Source organism: Pygocentrus nattereri, chromosome 13 (genome assembly GCF_015220715.1).
Source record: "Pygocentrus nattereri isolate fPygNat1 chromosome 13, fPygNat1.pri, whole genome shotgun sequence".
NCBI classification, from domain to species: domain Eukaryota; kingdom Metazoa; phylum Chordata; class Actinopteri; order Characiformes; family Serrasalmidae; genus Pygocentrus; species Pygocentrus nattereri.
Genome location: NC_051223.1, coordinates 35,048,146 through 35,074,429, shown reverse-complemented (window position 1 = coordinate 35,074,429; position 26,284 = coordinate 35,048,146). Strand labels below are relative to the sequence as shown.

Sequence of the window (26,284 nt, the reverse complement as noted above, 5' to 3'; positions counted from 1 at the left end):
ACAGAACATGTTGCATTCTGGCTAAACTAAAGCACCCACACACGTTTAGATGATAACAGTTCAGATCTGGGGGAGTGACATCATCGAGCAGCTGGTGATGAAAAGACAGAAAGAAATTAAATTTGGATCTGTAGCCCGATCGGCTAACGTAATGTTAGCTTAGCGAGCAGGCTACAGAACCAAACAGCACCACACACTACGGTACTGTTCTGTGGTGTTTGGGAAAGGGCTTAGCTAACAGGACAAACACGCCACACCATAACACAGGCTTGGTTGTAGCCAACAGTTGATAAAATGTCTGTGGTTTAAAGGATAGCGCTCCGTCAAGAAGACAGCGCAGAAGTTAAGTGACTTCCGTTGGAGTGGAAGCTGATATCGAGCAGGTTCTGCGGTGGGTGCATAGAACATGCAGTTGTAATACATGTAGCTCTTTGCCGTGATTAATCTTAGTTTGCCCTGGCACTTATTTCTATTAGCGCCACCCATCAGTGAGCCCCCACACCACAATCAGTGAGCCCTCTAAAATATGAATGTTAAAAACTCCAGCAGCACTGCTGTGTCTGATTCACTCGTACCTGGACTAGATAGATAGATAGATAGATAGATAGATAGATAGATAGATAGATAGATAGATAGATAGATAGATAGATAGATAGATAGATAGATAGATAGATAGATAGATAGATAGATAGATACTTTATTGATCCCGAAGGAAATTTAGCAGCCAGTAGCAGACACACAACACTATACAGTAACTGTAAATGGGTGTAGACATATAAGAAGAATAAATAGACAGGATCCTATCTACAGGTATATAAACAAATAGGGAAAAAAAAAAACACACACCACAGACTGTGATAATATCTATAACCTGAGATGAGAGATGCAGTGCAATAATGACTGAACCAAAATGTACAGATGACGGCATATAATGACCACAGAATGAATAAATAAATATGTGCATATATTGTATCCAGTAAAGTATCTAATGTCCAGGTGTGCAAGATGCGCAATGAGCTACGCAGAAAGTGCAATATGTGCAACACACACACACTAACACACCACCATCACGTCAGCGTCACTGCAGTGCTGAGAATGATCTACCACCCAAATAGTACCTGCTCTGTGGTGGTCCTGTGGGGGTCCTGACCACTGGCGAAAGATGTGATAAATTATACAAATAAACCAGATGAACTACAGCCTGCAATTGTGGAATTACAAAGCGCAACGTGGAAATTCCTAATATATTATTACTTACACGGATTAAAGGGCCCATATTATGAAAACAGAATTTTCCTCACTTTTTGAAATAAAAGAGCTTGATAAAGTGTGCAAACATGATTAGAGTTTCCTGCCTGGTCCATACGGTCCATGTATGGAAGCGTAGCTGTTGAAGCAGCTAGTTTTGAATCCACTGTTTTTATGATGTCACAAAAAGCAACAAGTTTCTCTCTTTCCCACCTACACTGAAGTTATAAGCAGTGTCAGAACAGAGCTCATTTGTAAATATCAGACTTAAAAGCTCTGTAACAAAAACAGCCTGCTTAAGAGAGGTAGTTTAATCCCTTAACGTTCCAGGTTGGTTTCATACAAAGCCTTGTTATTCAGTAGCTACGGGGATTCAGTGCAAACTCATGGAGCAATTCTTAAGTTATAGAAGTGTGTAATTAAACTTGTTAGGGGTTTAAGGAGGGAGTTCAGAGAGAAAGTCAAGTAAAAATTAATTCCAACTATTTTTGGTACGTAAAACCACATAAATGTTATAAGGGGACCTCAGGGAAAAAATTATATGTAGGAAAAAGTGTAAGATATGGGCCTAAATAGAGTTCAACTTTTCAATGTAATTTAACATACATCAACAGATACACTAGCAAGGAGGAGATGCAAAGAATATATATCACTGCCCAAAAAAGACAAAATGTTTATTACTTTTAATGTAAGTACGTTTGTACCACACCCCCAAGTTTCCCCCTAATTTCAGACTAACCAACAGAATGGCCAGTGGCAGCCCTTTGGTGTCCTTTGGGCAGTCGTGGGCTGGAGGTTAGGGAACTGGCCCTGTGACCGGAAGGTTGCTGGTTCGATCCCCAGCACCGACAGTCCATGACTGAGGTGTCCTTGAGCAAGACACCTAACCCCCAGTTGCTCCTCGGGTGCCGTGGATAGGGCAAGTGTGCTCACTGCCCCCTAGTGTGTGTGTATTCACTAGTGTGTATGTGGTGTTTCACTTCATGGATGGGTTAAATGCGGAGGTGGAATTTCCCCATTTGTGGGATTAAAAAAGTATCACTTAACTTAAAAAACATAAAAGCATGGCCAATAAATTGTGCAGCAACAAAAGAGTTATAATCGTCTGAAACCTACTAATTTCACCTGGTGTACATAATAAACTGGCAAAGAAAACTCGCACCTTCCATCGACACCAGACGTGAGGAAGTAATGATGCAGTGTGAATATGTAAGAGGTATAGTCAGGTATAATCTTTATGTGAAATCATTAAAAAAATCAGCTACAGGGATGCATTGCTCTAAAACGATCCCAAAGCTGGAGCTCTGAGGAGTCTATAGACTTTTTATACCCTCCGTCACGCTCTCTGAGTGCAACTTCATCATCCTCCCGTGTTCTTGAGGGCTCTTTGCTGTTCAGGGCTGCATTTGAGAGACAAGAGGGGCTTTACAGCAGCACTTGATGTCTCCCACTCTGTCCCTCCATTCATTAGCCGTGTCCACTCTACTGCCATGCATGCAGAACTCTCCAAACCCCAAGACAGCAGAAACAACAGTAGTGAGGTCCAGATACGGCCTGCAGACCACACAGATGCATGCAAAGAGAGCCCTATCTGAACAAATGAGTGGCTCTGACATGCCATATTTTCTGTCAACACAGTCTACAAAAGTTTCAAAGGTGGACTAGTATTGATCCGAGTGAGCAAACTCCCTGGACATTCAAACAGGTGATCCAAAGCTCTAATCTAATCTAAGCTTTGACAGAGAACACAATAAAATCAGAAATAAACGCTACGCAAACACAAGTGGAGCCCTCCCAACGAATCTCCTGCTAATGAGCACGAGACGCCCGGTTGAGGAGGAAGTCGACCCCACTCTGCTTGTGTTCAGGCGACCGAGCTCGTGCTGGAGACTCATTAGTCAAATGAAGGTTGATTGTCAGGCTTTGAAGTTGACGCGCACGGCCTTGGAGAAAGTCATCAACCCACAAGGCTGGAGTTTCCGCATAAACGAGAAGAAGACAGGAAGGACCAACAGCTTAAGGTAACTTAAGAATGTAAAGGAAACAGTTGAGGAAACACCAGGACAACCCCCATGGTCTAGTCACGACTCCAGGAGCATGTCCATGTCTGTGTTTTAGGGGTCCAAGCATGAAGCAATTTCTTTGCTGGACAGCTTGTGATCATTCTACCTGGTTCAAAGGCAGAGTTGAAAACATTTTTTTTTTAAACCAAATTAGACTTTAGACAAAAATCTCTTTGCTTTGAGTAACCCTACACCTTATTTATGGTAAAATATCTGTGATTTAATTATGTAGCCCTCTCAAAACACCTACCTAATCTAAACACTACTGGAACACCAAATGTTTCAGAAGTAACAGTTTGGAGCAGAATTCAACAACACTAGCCAGCCCACACTCAGCAAGCACAGCTTTGAACAGATGTATAGACATAAAATCATAATAATTTTCAGTAAAACACAAAATACTTAACTGACTTAAATATAGTAGTGATGATTCTTAATGTTCCACACTGATTTTCAGACTATGGAACACATTTACTTCAAACAATGGGATCTAGCTGCTCACCAAGTTGCCATGGGGGACAGGGATTCAGTCTCCCTTCCTGCTCTAAAACGCAGGGGCGTGGCTAAAATAAGGCCCCACCTACTATAACTCTGTTTCAGAATGAAAATGAAATCTTTCAACTTCACTTAAAAAGAAGTAAAACTATGTAAATGTGAGTATTATTTTCACAAGTGTAACTTTAGGGGTTGGGTTTGGGACTGACTCCTCTCAATAAAACAATTTTGTATATATTGAGGTTTTCACTATCTAAATGCCTTCAAATAGATTACATATACATACATATATATATATATATATATATATATGTGTGTGTGTGTGTGTGTGTGTGTGTGTGTGTATATATTATATACACATACATATTATATATTATATTGCATGATTAAAGGTTTCTTTGTGTCATGAGAGGGTTCTTCAGATTGATGGAGAATAGGCTGTAGATATCAAGCTTGTTACAATATAAGAACCCTTTCTGGTGGTAAACCAGTCACTGGGGGCTGTAAACTCAATTAACTGTCACCAGACACAGGCTTAGTTTGGTAAAACTTCCCATGATTGTGTTTCCCAGCTATTAAAGTATGCATGTGTTACAGCTTCAGCCACCGAACTGACTAATATAACTGCGCTGAACACATCAATAAATGTCTGGCTGCCAGAAAGATGGTCCATTGTTCTCCAACGAGTCACTTAAGCACAGATATCTGGCTATACACATGAATCACATCCAGGAATGATGATTTTCCCTCCCGTTAGCTTGAGACAATGACAATGTTCCCAACAGGCCGCAGTTGTTTTTTTTTTTTCGCGCCAAATCAACGGTAGAGAGTGAGACTGCTTCCGCCAGATAAATTACCTCAGAGAGAAGAGTCAGCAGGAAGGCCCTCATGCACAATGCCATCCAGCCGACTGCGCCTCACACACACATATACACACTCACACACATATCCGTTACAGATGGGAGCAATCATGACCTGCTTCTTGTTTTCGCCTCAGCCCGGAGGAAACCCATTGTTAAAGGCCCTGGCTGGAGAGGCCATGAAGATTTGATGGCGCTTGTTGCAGGGACACCATTAAAAAAAAAAAAAAAAGTGTTTATGTTTGTGTGTCTGTCTGGTTTGGGGAAGGGGGGAGTTTACACCTGCATTATCTGGGGGTGTTTTCCTGGACTGCGCATGTGGTGTATAGAACATAGATACTCTTTTAGTCATACTAGTCTATTGGTGTTAATATAGACCGTTTCTTTTGTTTTTTTTAGAAAGATAAGAGTAGTCTCACATGGTAACACAAGATAACACCGGAACATTCCCTGTCTAAGGTCATTTTCTTCCTTTTCCAGAATTCATATTCAGTGATTCAGCACATTTTAGGCTGATTACATTTTACTTCTTGCCCTGTTTACAGTCCCTTAGTGGATATTGCTCATTTGTAGTTGTGCAATTTGATTAAGGTTAAGATTGTAGTCTGGCTAGGGGGCGCTGCTGCTGTAAAAACAGCCTCTTAAGAGCATGAGGGAACAATGAAACTTCATTTCTCATATATACATGATGTCTCCCCCTAGTGGTCTCATGGAGAATTATTTCCTTGGCTAAAATCACATATAAAGAGGCTAAAGGCTAAAATCCAAGGCTTCAGCCTATATATAAAAATCATTCTTTTTACATTCTTATATATCACGGTTGTTGGAACAAAACCTTGTGTCTTTAAAATGGTAACTTTACAGAAGAAGAAGAAGAAAAAACAGACATAGTTTACTCTTAATGTAAGTCAATGGAACCAGACTTTTTTCCAAGTCATTTTGAGCCCTTTTGTTTGGTCCGATCATCCTGAAATTTGGAAGGATTTTGTGACTACTCTGGCTCTATATGGTGGCAGAGTGAACATGCAAAGAAACTGATGTTTACTTGTAAATGGACAGCACTTATGCAAGATGGGTTTGCTCAGTACTCTGATTTCTGATCAGATTTCTGATGGACCCCAGCACTGCATAACCCCAACCCTTGTTTATTACTTATTTCGGTTTATGACGTATTTCTGCTTTTAAAATAAGTTGAGATTAAATACGACTAGTAAAACAGCCCGTTTCGAAATGACCACATATTCAGCCTACAGTGACTTAGCCCCACCCATTCACACTGACGTTATAAAGAAAGTTTCAGCTTCCTATAGCAGTGTTTCAGATTTCTGCATGATGTCATAAACTCCTTATATGGAAACTAAACTGCAAAATCGGCTCATTTTGAACTTGCGATTTTTGTGACACAATGGCAACCAGCACATTTACATACATCTGCATATTCAGTCAACATTTTAGTCCCACCCACTCACTCTGAAGTTATAACCAGTATTACAGCCTGGACTGCTTTTCCAATGAGGCAGCCAATCAGACTTATATCAGCATTAAAGATACAGTAACAAAAATGGCTCTAATAGGATAAGAAAGGAAGGAAAATGGTAAAATGAATGACAGTTTTTGTTGCATAAAGAAACACAAACATCATAGGCAGACTACACGGACAAAACCAACTGTAAGAAAAATGTGGGATCCAACTAAGAACTGAATCAGGTGCATTAGAGCAGGGAAAAATGTTCCGGACCACAGTGACCCCGAGGCTGTAGCTGAATGTCCCTGGACTAGGTGTCAACAAGGATTGGAAACAACAAACTACTAAAAAAGCCCCAAAACAACAAAAACAACAAAGTTGGCACTAATCTTTTTTTTTTTTAAGACACAAAATATTTATCAGGTTTACAGTGATAGAAACAATCAAATCTTTAACTCAAACATTAAAAAACACAAGCCACATGGTTTCCAGTATTATACAGTAGCTACTGGATTCATTTAAAAAGTAATTTAATAAAAATAAAAAATAATCAGGCAGCAATAAGACAGTCATTTGAATACATTGCAAGTACTTTATATAAATAAACCTCAGTTTGCACATCTCTGTCACCAAGATTGCCACATATTGTACATATTCACAGACACATACACACATATACACTCTTCTTGAGAGAAACAAAACTTGGTACAAATTACTCAGCATATTAAACATTTTAAAATCTTAGAACTGCACAATAATTTTAAAAAGATGCATATTTGCACTCTCCCCTCATGCAGGCCCAGCATGCACTTAAGCATAATTTTCCTCAGTAAAGACCCTGAGACACACCAGATGCAAAGCAGCTCACTCCAGGAACACATTTACACAGTCATACTGGAAACTAATAGTGCAGCATTATTTCAGACTAACACTTCAAGGGTTAATATATCCATTCTTATAGATAACAGTATGTCATACAGTGTCACAAACCACACACTGATTGTCCCTCTGACACATAAAAGAACCCCCCCCCTCAAACTCTATCCCTGAATAAAGGCATATAAAACGGGCTGGAGTCCAGTGAAGAATATCAACTGCATATTGTTTACAACTACTGGCATTCGACCAGCTGCATTCAGGAATAAAACACTGAGAAATCCTGCAGACAGTGACATCACTGACAGTTCAGACTTGGTCTCTTACACAGAACTGAACATATTGTAACATATTGTCTCAACACCTCATCAGTCCTCAAACAGCTTGTATTACTGCTCCCTCTAGTGGTTTCACACAGGATGTGCACTCTCTGGAGCAGCGCTTTCCCCTGCACATTTTAGCTCATTCACTTTACAGTTTGGGGTAAATGACCAGGTCTGGAAATCACTAGTCTTAAAGGGACACTCTGACAAAAGTAAAAAATATAACCATCGTTATATCTGTTGTAGACGTGCCTACCCACCTCCCCCAACAGTGCCACCATAGTCTCTAGAGTAAAATTCAAACTTTCAAAAAGTTGAAAAAGACCAAAGACAAATGCCATCAGCCACACCATAAGTGACTATGCTGGCAGTGCTGGGATTCCTAAGGTTATACAATGCAGCTGTGACTGCTGCACTATGGACTATTTCAATAACACAACAAATATTAAATGCTAGTTTTATGCCAGAATGTCTCTCTACATAGTTTTCAACCTGGTCTTACATTACAGAGTGCATGTGTGTATCGTCCTTTTGTGCCCAAAAAAGCATCAGTTTCATAGGCGTCCAGTCCTGGAGAGTGACAGAACTGACCCCAGTTTCCTAAAATAATTACGGCCTCCAGATCATTTTACCATTGACCATATCAAACGTGAGTTTGTCTTTATTTTTCTGGTGTTTTATTTGCTCTGGAATGGGTTCAGTGTGTTTAAAGTCTTTTTCAGTCTGTTTTTTCTCTGTGTTCAATTTTAATATTCTGTAAAACACTTTTAAACTGAGTGTAAACTATATGGCCAAAAGTGTGTGGACACCTGTACATTGCACCCATATGAGCAAGTTGGACATCCTATACCAAGACCATGGACATTAAGAGTATTAGGCATGGGGTTGCCTAATACTCTTAGCTTATTGGGTTTTTTTTTTTGGGAAAAAATAGGATAAAATTCTTGAACAAGACCGAACAACAGAAAACTGCATAATCAGGATTTTCCTTGTGGTTTCTAAAAAGAAAACAGTGGTATCTCTATGCCAGGGCTCCTGAACGAATAATTGTAAAACTGCTATATACATGGTAAAACATAAGTTAATGTCTGATATTAGCTTAAAATAAATTGTACCAAATGTCCATGTTCAATCTAGAATGCCGCAATATAATTCGTGAATCATCACTATCTCTGCACTAGGATACTACCAGAACACCACAGGAGGGCTTGTAGAAATTAGTGTTATCGTGTAGATGTTTTTTGTTCCTAATTTTTGAGCAAATTTTCACATTTTTGGCCCAAACTGAAGGAGTAGCTCTAATAAGCACAGTTCACCCCTGGTTGTACCCTCTAGCTATAACCTCTGTGCTACAAATCATTAGAGCAGTGGTCACCAACTTCTCCACCTAGAGATCTGCTTTCTTGTAGAATTCAACCGGCTGCCCCCCTAACCCCACCCCCCATTACCTAGCACTAATGCATCTGATCCAGCCAATCCAGGACTCCTGAAGAGGTTAATTAGCTGGAGCAGGTGTGGCAGTAGACTCAAGGCCCAAGGAAGGCTGCATTTCTTGGCTATGGCACTGAAGGCTGGATCTTTCAAGACCTTCAAAACAGTTTGAAAGAGGGCAAAAACAGCAACGAGTAGTAAGAAGCTGCAGCACCAGAGTTTGTAATGAAATGTAGACCTTAATTAAATGTAAGATTTACATGTGTCCAGATGTTTGCGTCACTAAGCCATGCTGGTTTAGCCCTCTCAGGCTGTCTGAAACGTGCATGAGCGAGCACTGAAGAGCAGCCTTCGTATACCAGTGGTAGCACAGTTTCACCTCCCTCATCTGCACTTTGAGACAGCTCTATATTGCAATTGGACTCCACAGGAAAGTAGATCTCTCCTGAACTAAGGTTTGTGATCACTGCATTAAAGGAACCATCCACTGCGAAGTGGTGTTTTCCTTCATCTGACACACCTGTTTCTGATCATAAGTTAATTAATGAGTTCTAATTTAGCTGGAACAGGTGTTATTGTTCAGGTGTTGGAACAGGTGCCCAGAAATCAGAAAACTGCACAGCACTGTGGCTCTCCAGGACTGGACTACTTTAAATGAGCAACACCCTCCTGACAAGTGATTTACTTCATGATCCGTTCCCCTTTCTGCAGCCGACCCTACGTTTTTTGGTCCACCCTTCTGTCTCACGAGGCCCTACGTGAAGCCACAGCAGCTCGTCTTTCGTGTGTCCACCTCTGTCATGTCATGGATTTGAAACTTGGGGTCAGTGGGTGGTTCAATAGATCGACCAATCAGCTCCCTGTAAAGAAAAGCACAGAAAATGACGGTGAGAAATGAAAAAGGATCAGTCAGTCATTTGGTATCCGGTTTTACACATGCAGTCTTTATGAACAGGCAAGAAACCAAGTTTTTCTTCTTGTAGCTGATCACATTTTTTTGTGTCTGAACCGGAGCTGTGAGGTTAATGTGGCTAACATGGAAAGCAAGCTTATGGCCCAGCTGTTGACTTCATAGCTATAGTGCAAAAGCAAAGAAAATCAGTAAACAAAAAAACAGATTTTTAAACTGATATTTGATGATGTATTTATTGTATTCTAAGAATTCTAAGAGGAAAGTGTTTGTGACGCTAGTTACTGAGCCAAAATGTCTGTGTTTATCCATTTTATTGTATTTATAACCTGATAGAAATAAATATTATCATTTTCTCTCTGAGGGTAATCTTTTCAGTAATGCTAATCCAGCTGGCCTAACCCCAATTTCTACAGGTTATCCCATTTTTATACACACATATATACATTTTATATACTTCTTCATATTCTACATGAAAAATACCACATATATCAGCCCCCAGTCCCCATATTGGCACGTCCCTAACTGGGGAGGAGTTTAATCTCTGTAAATTAGAGATGGGCATGAGTATTATTAACACTCACTTTGCCACTGTCATGAATGCCAAATCTACATTGATGCCAGTCTTAGCGCTGGTTTCCATGAATATGACGCCGTACTCCTGTAAGTGAAACATCGAATAAAAGAGAAGAGTGGTTAGATCAGCCCCTGCGATTTGTGTTCAAAGCACGGGTTAACAATGAATAGGAGATGCTGCACATTACAGATACTACCTACCTCACCACGTTGCCTCTACACTCACTAATATTTAACACCATGCTGAAGTTCCAAATGATTAAATGATGGTAAAAGACAGAAATAGAGCTTTTTTCTTCTAAAAGAGACTATAAATGGATGATGTCACATATGTCCCACAAAGCTGCGGCAGCACTGAGTCATGGGTTTTGTAGTTCAGTGTTTTTGTTGATGTTTTATTCATTATTAGAAATTTACCTATAACCAAATGAGTTCAAATGTTTTGAATAAAACCGGCCGATGACGTAGGCCTGCGCTTGACTGTGCGGTGGCTCTCTGACAGTTATTCAACAAATGAAATCAAAATCAAAACAGCAACAAATTTGTTTCTACATCAGTGAACTGCAGAAAAAAAAATACAAACCCTGGCCAGTCTCTCTCCATCCTCTCGCTTGATCGCTCTCCCACTGCCCATATCAGCCTACAGAAGAAAACACAATGCATACGGACTCTGTAAGCATGTTGTTGACATAACTGAAATAACAGGCCTGTGCGAAAGTCAGAGACCACCCCTCATTTTTCCAGTCGAAAAGTTCATCCTTCAAAGTTCGTTCTTAGAACTTGGTTTAGCGTTTTTCTGCTTCTTGTGATCCAAACAATCCCAAACATATTCAGTGATGTTGAGGTCTGGACTCTGGGGTAGTCGGCCCATTGTTCTGAGAACACCGGCAGCTTCTTTGTTTGATGCGTCCGTCTCCTTTTCTCAGTGAGGCTCTTCTTGAACAGCTACACGTCCTTTCGGACCCATAGCTCTGAGTCATCTTCTCACAGTGGTTGAATGCATAGAATCACCTGTGGATGTTTTCAGATCTGATGCAGCTTGATTTTCTCCTCTCTCTCAATGATGAGAGCTTCAAGTGCTGTTTACCTGATGGTGAAGGTTTGGTTGGTCTACCAGATCTCGCACAGTTGTTAGGAGGTCTAGTTGCTGCATGTCTTTTAATCATTTTTGGAACTCCAGTTTTGGAGACTTCTGGTTTTTTTGCTTTTTTTTTGATGCAAAAAGATGATCTTACATGTAATTTCCTCAGAAATATCAAATATCAAAAAGATCAAATTGTACTTAATGCCCCTTTTGACTGGAAATGAAACAAATGAAGAAAAAAGCCCTTTTGCACAGTAATCCATGTAATGTAAGGACTGCAGCAGGGTGTCTTACCTTGTTGCCAAGTAACATGATAACCACATCACTCTGCGCATACTCGTGGATCTCAGTAAGCCACGCCTTCAAAAGAAATTCAGCCAATCAGAGCTTGTCCAAGTACATCCTGACTATGTGTTCCTTATAGCTTTAGATCTACATGAAGTTACTCATGACAAGTTTGTGTATACAAGTTTGTAAATGCAAAGAATGATCATGTAAACTAATGCCAGACCATGAAAGGTGGGTGGGTGGGTAGGCAGGTAAATGGGTAGGTAGGCAGGTAAGTGTGGGTAGGTAGGTAGGTAGGTAGGTAGGTAGGTAGGTAGGTAGGTAGGTAATTGATCCTGAAGGAAATGTAGCAGCCAGTAGCAGACACACAACACAACACAGTACAGTAATAGTAATAAGGGTGTAAACAATATAACAGGAAGAATAAATATAAAAAGATCCTATCTACAGGCATGTATACAAATAGAAAAAATACAACAATCTGGAATAAGATCTATAACCTGAGATGATAGACGCTGTGCAATAATGACTGTACAGGGAGGTACAGGTAACGGCATATAATGACCACACTGAATAAATACATATGTGTAGATAGTGGTACCAAATAAATCGTCTAGTGTCCAGATGTGCAAGATGCGCAATAAGGTATGCAGTTACCCTGATGTTGTCAAATGAGGACTTGCTGGTGATGTCATACAGCAGCAGCAGAGCTGCACAGGGAAAAGAAAACAAGTGTTAATACAAACATCCCTTTTATAAGTGTTGCAACAGTAGTGATACTATATTGGTGTTGGCATCAAAACACAGCACTGCTAAGAGAGAATAACAGTATCATGAAGCAATATCTGACGCTCACATCAGATACTGCACTAAAAGACGGACCTTAACTGAAGCCAACACATCAACAGTGTGGATCTGTCTCTACTTTTGAGAACTCACTGTATCAATCAATCAACCTACCTTTATTTTGACTCGGAAGTACATTGAGGGCAACCCTCATTTTCAATGTAGCCGAGCGTTTACAAAAACAGGGATTGACATGACAAAGAAAATAATAACTACATGTAATCATTTTAAATGAAAAGAAAAATTAAAATAACAGTGAATAAAAGATGAAAATAGAGAAAAATAAAACTTGAGGTTTAAATGACAAGAGATTAAGATGAAAAGAAGATAAGAGATTAATAAAGTAATAATACAATAATACAAATTAAAAAGTAATGATACAAAACTATTAAAAATAAAATGAGAGTGAAATCTAATAATTCTAGAAGAACCGTTAATATTTGGGGCAGTCATGGGCTGGAGGTTAGGGAACCAGCCTCGTGACCAGAAGGTCGCCGGTTCGATCCCCAGAGCCGACAGCACAGGACTGAGGTGTCCTTGAGCAAGACACCTAACCCCCAACTGCTCCCCGGGCGCTGCTGATCGGGCTGCCCACCGCTCACTGCCCCCTAGTGTGTATGTGGTGTTGCACTTCACGGATGGGTTAAATGCGGAGGTGAAATTTCACCGTCGTGGGACTAATAAGGGTCACTTAATTAAATAATATCAGGTGATAATCTAGTTGGAATTCTTCATTAGACATTAGTTTCACCAGTATGTCCCAAAAAAGTCAGATAACTCAATAAGCAAGCAGTGCAAAACATGCTAAAGTTATCCCCTTTAGTTGAATGGCTGAGTCAGCAATCATCTCCCGCTGTGTTAATGTTAGTCTAGCTTGTTTTCAAGGGAGTGAACATTCAAGAGATTTGTGCAAGGAACAGCCAGTCCCTCAGGGTACCAATAAGCCTTTAGCTAACTTGTCGTCAGCCTTCAGCACTAAGGCATCCTTTAGCCCTGAACGTAAGTCAAATATAAATATAATTTATTATGTATCAAACTAAGCTTGAGCAATAGAAGACGAGAGAGAGTGTCTTATCATGAAATAATGATATTGTGATTTGGTCGCCGGAGATCATCACAGCTGTGATGTTATACGTGATAACACACAATCTCGAGTGTCTCTACTGCTTTTATACAACAGTTAAATAAATACAGTAATAAATGAATAAACTGGGCTGTGAACGCGCCATTTAATATGTTTTAATCTTCAGTTCCTTCCTCCTAATTATAGCTCCTTAACGAGCAGCTTGTTGCTACGTCAGAGTAACGAGCTCCGCCCACTCGCTGCTCAGCCGGCAGTCCTTACACTAAACTCCCAAACTGTCGTCACCACTGAGCAGCTTTTCTGTGTTTTATTGGGTCAGTTTTATGGCTCAGTCAGATTTGGTCCGACTCTGAAGATCACACTAGTACTACTTTGGCGAATAGTATTGGGTTCATGTCTGACTAATTCCAGGTTATTTAGGTTTTCTTCTGTCACAGCTGCCGAATGAAAAGCTGCCCACTGGAGATGACAGTTTGGGAATTTAGTGTCGTCTCATGACCAAATCGACTGTCTGTCAAATGTGATCTTAAAAGTATCCATTTTCTGTTTGTGCACAAAGTAAGAAATAAAAACCGTCAAATGTCTTGAGCGTCTCCTACAGCTGTTAAAGTCGTTGCTTAGCAACAGCATCTTAGTGGAGTGATACAGTGTTTGTAAAAAAAAAACATGATGTTATTGCGAAATAAGAGCACAGTTAGAACGCTTCTCAACCAATCAGCTTGCGTGGCTGGAACTAACTGTTGTATAAAATGAGTTATGCCATATTGAGATCACATTGAGTTGTATAGAATTTGGATTAATAGAAAAAGAACAACAACCCCACACGTAAGGGTTAAGTACAGAAGAACTGGGATTAGTTCAGAAGAAAACGGAAGAAATGGGACTAGTTATTACTTATGCAAGAGAAAGAAAGACAGGCAGGAAAGAGTGTGACAGAAAACGAAGGACAGACAAACAGAGAAATAGAGGAAGAGAAAACGTCTCACCGTGAGCATCTCGGTAGTAAGCATGAGTGACACTGCGGAATCTCTCCTGACCCGCCGTGTCCCAAATCTGAGCCAGAGAGAACAAATCAGAAGCAAGTATGCCTCCTTTAGCTGCTCTGCCTGTCCACTAGCGTAATATTTTGATGAGTGTGGACAGTGTGCGCAGAAGTAAATGACGCTCTAGGATATACGTTTTTTCTTTTTTTAAAAGAACTCCAAACGTTCTTGACCAACCAAGACGTGTTTGGCGTCTAAAGTTTGCTTCTTTAGTTTTGCACTGGAGCTACAAGGCTAATGTAGCTAATAAGTAATGGAACCTTATAATCACTTGTAAGTATTGTGCAAACATCAAACATAAATCATTGGAAAGTTTTTAAAGTACTTATTCACTCAGACAAGTGTGTGATGATTTATGTTCAATGCCAATTAGTGGAATATAAGCTTTCATTACTTATTAGCTACATTAGCCTAAGAGCTCCAGCGCAAGACTCAAACATCAGACACCAAACAAGTTTTGATTGATTACATTTGGCGTGAGGGTTTTTTTTTTTCATGAACTGACACGTTATATTTTTATTTTGTCCAAATATAGTTAATATAAGCCATCTCTGTACTTTTTCTTCTCTTTCTTTTTTTACAACCAATAAAGTGTTACAATAACACTTTCACCAAAAAAAAAAACCCTTCATTTTTATGAAATTTTGGAGTCCACTTTGATTTTAAGTACAAGTGACGGAGGGACGGATCAATGGAGTCGAAAGAAAACAAACAAAAACATCTGGCAAAAGTACCAGTCCAATATCAACTAGAAAAGTGAGGGAAATGCAGAGTGATTGCACAGCCTAAGCAGTCCCCAGGTGGTTGCTAGGATGTTGCCAAACAGTTACTATATTTTTGTGGTTTCTAGGTGGTTGCTATGGTATCCAAGTGGCTACTAGGGCATTGCTAGGTGGTGGCTATGGTAACCCAGATTGTTGTTAGGTCTTTGCTATGATATCTAAGTGGTTCCTAAGGCATTGCTCGGTCGTTACTATGGTTTTCCAGGTGGTTGCTAGGATGTTACTAGGTGGTTGCTATGGTATCCCAGGTTGTTGTTAGGTGGTTGCTATGATATCCAAGTGGCTACTAGGGCATCACTAGGTGGTTGCTATGGTATCTCAGGTTGTTGCAAGGTGGTTGATATGATATCTAAGTAGCTACTAAGGTATTGCTAGGTAGTTACTATGGTATTCCAGGTGGTTGCTACCATATGGCTAGGAGGTTGATATGGTATCTCTGGCAGTATTTTTCAGACTGGCTGTCTAGACAGTGACACCTAACCCTAGAGCCCAAAGGTTTGAAATCAACATTCGAACTTTGTATGGAATCAAGGTATCTATTATTTTTGGGATTAATTGCCACCCCTATTAGTTAGCAAATGTGTCAGTGTAAGTAGTGGGAATACAAATATTACTACATGCAATTTAACAACCCTGCACTTTCACTGACATCACTAAGTGCTGCCATAACTCATAATACCTTATGCATTATGTAAACAATATTATGTAACACCATTAGCGAAAAAAATTGTAGTGTATTACTGGAAATCAACATGATTTATAATACCACACTTTGCCAGGCTTGCTGGTTTGCATTTACAGCATTTGGCTGATGCTCTTATTCAGAGCAACTTACAGTTTGATCATTTTACATAGATAGGCCAAGGTAGTGTTAGGAGTCTTGCCCAAGAACTCTTATTGGTATAGAATAGGGTGTTTACCCAGGCAGGAATTGAACCATAGACTACAGCGTAGAAGGCAGAGGTGTTACCCACTACACCATTCCAACCACCATTTTTGGTCGGTTTGCCATTCAGGTATCTTCTTGCATGCACCATGGTTGGAGCAATATTTCTATTTTTACCACTTAATGACAGTGATATTTAGGCTTTGGAGCACCATGTTCCAGTTATTGCACCTTATTTCAGGAAGGAAATCTTTTGAAATTCATCAGGTTACAACAATGTGTGAGAGGTCTTTCATTCTTCCCATATACAAGAACAACTTGGAACCAGGGCTTGTCTGGATGCTAACGACAAATAGAGGCCAACAGCAGACTTAGCTGTTTTGAAAGAGAGACAAACCATTTCTTATTCAATGCCATCCGTACTCACCTGTAATTTAACCTTCACATCCCCAACAGTGACGACTTTATTCTGAAGAAGAAAGTAAGAAAAACGTGTAAGACATATAAGCCATGTTTCGCAAGGCCGGTTTAAAGTGGTTTAAATATGTGACACCTAAACACACAAGGCTTCATTTTGTCTCCTGACTGTGTTCTAATCATAAGTGACTCTATTGTGACTGGCTTCCTACCAGAATTCATCACAGCCGTGTCTCAGATGGGCTCTATGGCAACAAGCTTCACTCTTGCTAACAGCTTAGACCAAAGATAAGTGCTCTGCCGAACATAATGTGTATTAAATGCTTGGAAACTAGATGAATGAAAGGCATTAATGTTTGCCTGCTGTACGAGAAAGAGACCGTGTGAGAGGTCAATCTTGTGACTGTGTGTGAAAGAGAGCGAAAGAAAACGAAGGCAATAAAGAGCAAAACAGAGTGTTACCGTGAAGCCGATGCCCACGGTAGCAGAGAAAGAGCCAGGAATGAATTTTCCCTGATCAAACTGAACAAGCAGAGACGTTTTCCCCACACCACTGTCACCCACCAGGATCGTCTGCGAGGGGCGAGAGAGGGGAAGAGACAAGAGGGACAGAGACAGATAGAGATACAGATATGCAACCGGTCAAAGATATGTCAACAGGACAGTTGATAAGCAGACTTAATAAGCAAATTTAAAAAGTATTTTAAGGGGGATTTAGATTTAGATTTATTGGAACTTCAAATAATAAAACAAAGAGCCTTTCTCTGTTAACTTAGTATCTGAAATTCAGTTAACTCAAAGTTTTAAGGCCGTGGTTTTAGGTTATACAGTATATTACAGTATATTTATACAGTATAAAGTACAGTTAATAGTAGCAAGACACATAGTTGCACATAAACTTACATATACTATGCAGAAAAATATAAATAAATCTAAACGGAAGTCAAAGTACAAGAGAAAAGAAGAAATAAAAGTATATCTATTAACATATTTACATGGCATATGAGACAGAGTTGTTGTATTTACATGACAGCAGGCACTGAGTGGTATGAGGTAAACTGAAAGCACATATTATAGACATAAACTAACTCTGGGTTGTATCAATATTACAGTGTAAAGTGCACAATGAGTGTCATTATGAGTGTAGTAGTTATGATATGATATATTGCATGATATGATAGGGAGACTTAATAAGTAAAATGAATAAGTGCTGTTAGTAAGCTGGCTTAATAAGTAAAGTTAGTAACCAGAATAGTAAGATTTAAGTTGATAAATACATCTAATAAGCAGATTTAATAAGTTCATAAGCACTAAAACGTAGTAAGTGAATAAGCATACTTAATAATTAACAAGTACAGTTAATAAGCAGGTTTAATAAGTAAAGTTAATAAGTGCAGCTAATAAAGGAACTTAGAAAGTGAATAAGCAGTCGTAATAATTAAATATAGTTAATAAGCAGAGATAACAATTAAACATGTACAGTTAATAAGCACACTTGCACTAGTCTCCAGAATAGTAAGATGTAATAAGTTTATAAATACATCTAATAAGCAGACTTAATAAGTTAATAATTGCGGTTAACAATCAGATTTAAAAAGCAAATTTAACAAGTAGAAAACTTAGTAACTACAGTAGCAAGAAAATGTAGTTAGTTAATAAATACATCATAAGCAGATTTAATAAGTTATCAAAAAGTACAGTTAATAAACAGACTTAATAAAAAACGTTAGCAACCAGAATAGTAAGAGGAATTAATAAGTTAATAAATACATCTAATAAGTGCAATTAATAAGCAAAGTAAAGCTCATAAGTACAGGTTAATAAGCAGGTTTAATACAGATAATAAGAAAACTTAGTAAGCTAATAAGTTAAGGTAGTTATTAATTAGAAACAGCATACTGTATAAAAAATTCACATAGTGTAAAGAACAGCAGCTGTGCTCAAGTGATGAAGATAAGGATGAAGAGATACTTGTTTTTTAGATGGTAATGGATACAAGTACTGAATGCAGGGTAAGATGAAGGTCATTTGGACCTCTATGTGATTTCTTTCTCTGGTGTACAGCAGACATTTGATCCTGAGGCACTGAGACGGCTACACTGTCACAGCATGTATCAGTGCTTCTGAAACTCTTTAAATATTAATGCTATCATTGCTGCATTCGCAAAAATTCTTCAAAATTTTCTCTACGTCAGGCTCATGAGATGAAGTAAGCTTACTAAGCCTTAAAGCAAGCAGAGCTGGGACGCTGTAGACACCTCCAGCTTATTTATGAAATGAAATGAGCTTAAGGTTGAGCATTTAAGTCGAGCGGAGTGTGTGAGGAGATAAGGGAATTAAACTAACAGTGACAGAAACACAGACTATGCAAATTGTTGATTTGAACTCCAGTTTAGACCCAAAGGCTTGCTGACTTGGTGTCAAAGGGTTTTAACGCCTATGGTCTTTATTCTAACTACCTTTGTTCCAGGGCTGCTACAGCATATCACTAGCTTGCTACACAGAGGCATTCAAAAGAATCAGTCTTCCTAAAAGTTTGAGCCATGATTTAATGAAACAGAAAGGATTAAACTGAACTGACTGGTTGTGATGAAGCCACAGACTTACTCTAGCTGTAACAGAACTTGCTGTTTGAATGTAGAGAGTCATTAAAGCTACAAACAGGACAAGGGACGACTTACAGGAGGATGCAATATCCCATGCTGAGGAACAAAAAACTGATAGAGAATTAAATTAGATCAAAACTGAATTTCACTCTTAAAATGTGCTCTATTCTCATCGACTGTTATTGACCAAGGACTTTTGAAACAATGGATTGTTGCAGGGCATTAATAAACCATTAGGCCACAAAAAAAAGAAAAGCATTTTCCGTAAAGATTAAGTGTCCAGATGGGTTCGGTTTAAGGGTGGACATTATGTGTGCTTTCATCACTGACAAAGTACTGTCAGGGAACTCTTTCATCACAAGGGCAGAGTTTAATTGGGCCACAAGCCAGAAGACTCTTCACTATGGTAACAAAGTTTAACTGGGCAGCAAGCCAGGAGACTATTCTCTGAAGTAGTGGAGTCTGTTTGGGCCACAAGCCAAAAGACTCTTCACTACAGTAGTGGAGTACACCTGGGCTGCAAGTCAGGAGACTCTTAACCACAGTAGTGGAGTTTGACTGGGCTAATTGAAAGATTCTTCACTGTGAAAACAGTTTTTGACCGGGCCGTGAGCCAGGAGACTATTCACTGTGGTGGCAGAGTATGACTGGGCTATGAGCTGGGTGACTTCGTACCATGACATTGGAGTCTTACAGACCACAAGCCAGAAGACTCTTCACCCTAGTAGTGAAGTTTGACTGAGCTGTATGGGATATTATTCACCCTAGAAGCAGAGGATGACTAGGCCATGTGCCGGAAGAACTATATGTCACGGTTCGGGAAAGTTTTCTACCTGCCAATTTGGGAACTGGGTATGTGTGTGTGTAGTTTGTGTGTTGTAGTCATATACATATATATATATATATATATATATATATATATATATATATATATATATATATATATACACATACATTCACTCCCATGTAAATTTCAAAATCAGAATCTGCTTATTTCAAGATTTTCTCTGTGTTTAAATTGTCATAACTCAGACATTTTCTTCACAATACACACAACATCATACCAAAATAATCCTCAAGGGGTCTTATCTCACACCATCTATCCAGTTAAGCAATAGAGTAAACATTTCCCGAGTTATGACTGTTTGTTCAGAGGGTGCAAATCAGACTCAAACAAGGCTTCTCCACTAAGAGCTGCATAATAACAGAGTGACAGTTCATTTGAATGACCCCCCCCCAAAAACACATACATCTCTCCCTCTCACACACACTACACAAACACACACACACACAGACACACACACATACCTAAGGAAGTGTTGTTCACCTACACAGAAACACACAGAAACACACACACACTTGCAGCTCTTTTCAAGCACTCTTGCAATTCCTTCAGGAAATGCACATCTAGTTATAAATATCATGTTGCCCATCGAAAGGGTCGCTAAAATGCAGTAAAAACAAAAAATGTCTTTACACAAGCTCAATTCCAGAGTGCCTTATTGTGAGTTCAGTGATGTAAACCCCGTGTGTTTAGCTTTTAAAAAGTAAGACATCTTCTATCATTATAGTGAAGGCACACTGGAATTCAGCTTGCAGGAAGACGTTTCTTGTTTTATTACAGCTTGTACATATTTGTACACATGATGGCAAGGGTGGGAAGCATGACTCAATCAAGCGTGGTCCACCCTTCCACCTCCTACATCCGACAGGAAGTAATCAGATGGAATAAACACAGATGCCCTGGAATTTGTCATGGACAAACAAATATAATTACACAAGCCTTACTTTGATTGTGCATGACAAAGTGAAGCTGTATGAACATAAAGGAAGGCAACACCATGTACATCAGAACACATTAGCAAGATACTGTAATGACAGAAAATGTCATTTTTAGATGCTAAATACATGGGGTATACACTCCTGAGCTGATAATGATTCAGTTTTATTATGATTCTTTAGGAAATGATTCAAAGATTCATAATGACAAAGGATCTGAATAAGGATGCTTCCACACTCGAGTGTACTGAACTCAAAGCTATTCCAGAGATGGCTATGGGAACGCTTCAGCTACTTCCGTCTAAAACTTTGAGGCAACGGAACACATTAAATCTTTACACACTAGCAGCATATACATAATCTATTTTTCATCCACACAGGCTTTAGGCTCATACACTTCACCTCGCATTAACATTCACACAGTCTCAACATGGCAGAGCCACGTCACCCAGCACAGCACCGGAGAGCCAGCTGGAGAGGGAAGATGCGGTTGCCATGACAACACTGAGTCTCAAAGCAAGCGTGGTCCACCCTTCCCCCTCCTCCTTCTGACAGGAAGTAATCAGGTGGAATAAACACAGATGCTCTGGAATTTGTCATGGACAAACAAATATGATTACACAAGCCTTACTTTGATTGTGCATGACAAAGTAAATGATTGTGCATGACAAAGCTGGATGAACAGAAAGGAAAGCGACTCCTCGCACATCAGAACACATTAGTGAAACAGTAAAGAATCCTGTACAGTGAATGAATGGATCTGTTGAGTTACGTCTCCTGGACCTCTGTAATCAAAGTAGTGCAACAAAATGTTAAACGAGAGGGATGGATGGATAGATGGATGATATACAGCTGGTAGACTGTTATTCACTGAGTGAATGGAGGAACAGATAAATGAATGGATGATTTTACGGACGATGGATATTTATGGAAGGAGTGACATTTAAATTACTACATGAATGGATGAGTGAATGGACTGTATGTATGTACTATATGTATATATGGATGAGTGCATGAATAACGGACAGGCAGACGAATGGACAGATGGATGATGCATGGATGGTGTTAGAATGTCAATATCGGCACTCTTCTAATAATCCATCTCATCGCTGCACACATGGATCAACACACAGGTACCACCACACTACACAAGACGTGGCCGCCCAGTTGACTCATGCTCTTGAGACTGAGAAGAAAAACAGTTTTCTTCCACTACTGCATACATAATTGCATTAGATTTGTCATATCACTGTAAGAATCAACTAAGTGCTGGATATTTTAGTGTGCAGTCAGTTATATAACACCACGCTGCCGGCAAGTCTCTCTGACCACAGCTGAGCCCTACATCCACCCTCTTCTCCCATGAGACTGGAGGCTAATGGAGACATGTATTACAAATAAAACCACAGACCCTTAACCATTGTTTGAGAGAATGGCCACATCACTCTGCTCTTTACAGCCCTATATAGAAAGACCACAGCCTATATACTGTACATCACCCAGAGCACTGCAGGACGCTTGTGGTTTATTATATAGCAGCATCGTTATTGTATTGTGTTGCGTTCTTCACAATGTTCCCAAAAAACTGTGTGGTTGAGCACTTCAGTGATAACAGAAATAAATGATTTACTTCACATTTACATCAATGAGGCACCATCAGTGCCAAAAGTGATCAAACTGAAAGGTAAAATCGTCCATATAGTGAAAGATTAGCTTTGAAATACACGTAGAAATATTAATGTGAACTGATGTATGTAGTTGAATCAAGGTTACATTCACTGGTTTTAGCTTCACTGTAATTGAATACCATACATGTACTACAGGGACACTCATGTACAACATGTACAGTAGGTGAAGTGGTATATGCAACATATTCATAACTCAATTTGTTTTTTTTAACTGGCTACTGATTTCAGTCTGTCACAATACTAATGATCTGTATTGATCTTTCCAGCTCTACACTGAATCCCTGACTGAATGATCTGTATTGATCTTTCCAGCTCTACACTGAATCCCTAACTGAATGATCTGTATTGATCTTTCCAGCTCTACCCTGAATCCCTGACTGAATGATCTGTATTGAGCTTTCCAGCTCTACACTGAATCCCTAACTGAATGATCTGTATTGATCTTTCCAGCTCTACCCTGAATCCCTAACTGAATGATCTGTATTGATCTTTCCAGCTCTACTCTGAATCCCTGACTGAATGATCTGTATTGATCTTTCCAGCTCTACCCTGAATCCCTAACTGAATGATCTGTATTGATCTTTCCAGCTCTACCCTGAATCCCTGACTGAATGATCTGTATTGATCTTTCCAGCTCTACCCTGAATCCCTGACTGAATGATCTGTATTGATCTTTCCAGCTCTACACTGAATCCCTAACTGAATGATCTGTATTGATCTTTCCAGCTCTACACTGAATCCCTAACTGAATGATCTGTATTGATCTTTCCAGCTCTACACTGAATCCCTGACTGAATGATCTGTATTGATCTTTCCAGCTCTACACTGAATCCCTGACTGAATGATCTGTATTGATCTTTCCAGCTCTACACTGAATCCCTAACTGAATGATCTGTATTGATCTTTCCAGCTCTACACTGAATCCCTGACTGAATGATCTGTATTGATCTTTCCAGCTCTACACTGAATCCCTAACTGAATGATCTGTATTGATCTTTCCAGCTCTACACTGAATCCCTGACTGAATGATCTGTATTGATCTTTCCAGCTCTACACTGAATCCCTAACTGAATTATCTGTATTGATCTTTCCAGCTCTACACTGAATCCCTAACTGAATGATCTGTATTGATCTTTCCAGCTCTACCCTGAATCCCTAACTGAATGATCTGTATTGATCTTTCCAGCTCTACACTGAATCCCTAACTGAATGATCTGTATTGATCTTTCCAGCTCTACCCTGAATCCCTAACTGAATGATCTGTATTGATCTTTCCAGCTCTACACTGAATCCCTAACTGAATGATCTGTATTGATCTTTCCAGCTCTACCCTGAATCCCTAACTGAATGATCTGTATTGATCTTTCCAGCTCTACCCTGAATCCCTGACTGAATGATCTGTATTGATCTTTCCAGCTCTACACTGAATCCCTAACTGAATGATCTGTATTGATCTTTCCAGCTCTACACTGAATCCCTGACTGAATGATCTGTATTGATCTTTCCAGCTCTACACTGAATCCCTAACTGAATGATCTGTATTGATCTTTCCAGCTCTACACTGAATCCCTAACTGAATGATCTGTATTGATCTTTCCAGCTCTACACTGAATCCCTAACTGAATGATCTGTATTGATCTTTCCAGCTCTACACTGAATCCCTAACTGAATGATCTGTATTGATCTTTCCAGCTCTACACTGAATCCCTGACTGAATGATCTGTATTGATCTTTCCAGCTCTACACTGAATCCCTAACTGAATGATCTGTATTGATCTTTCCAGCTCTACACTGAATCCCTAACTGAATGATCTGTATTGATCTTTCCAGCTCTACACTGAATCCCTAACTGAATGATCTGTATTGATCTTTCCAGCTCTACTCTGAATCCCTGACTGAATGATCTGTATTGATCTTTCCAGCTCTACACTGAATCCCTGACTGAATGATCTGTATTGATCTTTCCAGCTCTACACTGAATCCCTAACTGAATGATCTGTATTGATCTTTCCAGCTCTACACTGAATCCCTGACTGAATGATCTGTATTGATCTTTCCAGCTCTACACTGAATCCCTAACTGAATGATCTGTATTGATCTTTCCAGCTCTACACTGAATCCCTGACTGAATGATCTGTATTGATCTTTCCAGCTCTACACTGAATCCCTGACTGAATGATCTGTATTGATCTTTCCAGCTCTACACTGAATCCCTGACTGAATGATCTGTATTGATCTTTCCAGCTCTACACTGAATCCCTGACTGAATGATCTGTATTGATCTTTCCAGCTCTACACTGAATCCCTGACTGAATGATCTGTATTGATCTTTCCAGCTCTACCCTGAATCCCTGACTGAATGATCTGTATTTGATTTCACTGAATCAAATTCAAACAGAAACAATGCACAAACAAGCTGACCCTCACCCACAGAAACAGGCCTGAGTGTGTGAAAGGGAGGTCACACAGTTCACAGGGGGCACAGGCGGGCTGTGCTGGGTCTGTATAGCTCTGTATAGACTGTGCTGGGTCTGTATAGCTCTGTATAGACTGTGCTGGGTCTGTATAGACTGTGCTGGGTCTGTATAGCTCTGTATAGACTGTGCTGGGTCTGTATAGCTCTGTATAGACTGTGCTGGGTCTGTATAGACTGTGCTGGGTCTGTATAGCTCTGTATAGACTGTGCTGGGTCTGTATAGCTCTAACGCTGCAGAGCCTGTTTCTATCGTCTAAAGCAGCTACACTCTGCACTGCCCTCAGCTCGGTCAACACAGCTGCGGGTCTCAGTCTTATTACCCCGTGTGTCTCCTGCAGTCCTTCTTTCAGTCCTACCTTGTGCGTTAGATCCTCGTTGTAGTATCCACACACTGCGCTGCTCTGCTCCGCTTCTTCCTCATCCATCGCTCTTCCTCTGCTCGGACTTCAGTGAGGCTCTCTCTCTTTCTCTCTCTCTCTCTCTCTCTCTCTGATCTCTTTCTCTCCGCTCTTCCTTCCAGCGCTGCGCCCCAGAGTTTACTGTACGGTCGTGACGAAACGGCCGACGTCATTCTTAATGTAAGCATGAGGTCATATAGAGTAAAACGAAGGACCAATAAATGTAAGCCGCAGGTGTTTATGATGAATATTGCTATGATTTTTGCATTTTAACGCAGATATGGCACTATCAAGTGATTGATTCATTTGATTGATCCATTGATTATTTGATTAACTGCTTTTTTTTCTCTCATTGATAGGATTAGAAAAAGTCTTATTTATTTATTTATTTATTGTATGAGGTCCGTGTAACTAAAGCAGAATAAGGAGTAAAAATAGATTAACTTTGCTTTTATTTTTTTTAAAATGTGTTTTCTGATAGATAGATAGATTATTGATTTATTTGTTTGTTTGTTTGTTTGTGTTAAGTCCGTGCAAAATGAACCAATTTCTTTTTTCTTTATTATTGTTATTATTATTATTATTATTATTAGTTGTTGTTGTTGTAAATAATACATTTATAATAAATAAAATTAATAATAAAATTATGAATTATAATCG

The 26,284-nt window shown here is 39.5% G+C and overlaps 1 protein-coding gene across 1 annotated transcript; it reads right to left on the bottom strand.

Annotated features, from left to right (window-relative positions):
• Window positions 1–6,703: 6,703 nt before the first annotated feature.
• On the bottom strand, window positions 6,704–25,770 carry LOC108439461 (ras-related protein Rab-37). The gene is made up of 9 exons (XM_017717896.2): window positions 25,583–25,770; window positions 17,140–17,250; window positions 16,688–16,729; window positions 14,536–14,602; window positions 12,277–12,329; window positions 11,626–11,691; window positions 10,831–10,887; window positions 10,256–10,332; window positions 6,704–9,621 (listed from the first exon to the last, which is right to left on the bottom strand). Exons 1-9 carry the CDS (start codon window positions 25,649–25,651, stop codon window positions 9,516–9,518), a joined length of 648 nt encoding a protein of 215 aa, XP_017573385.1. The 5' UTR covers window positions 25,652–25,770; the 3' UTR covers window positions 6,704–9,515.
• Window positions 25,771–26,284: the final 514 nt, after the last annotated feature.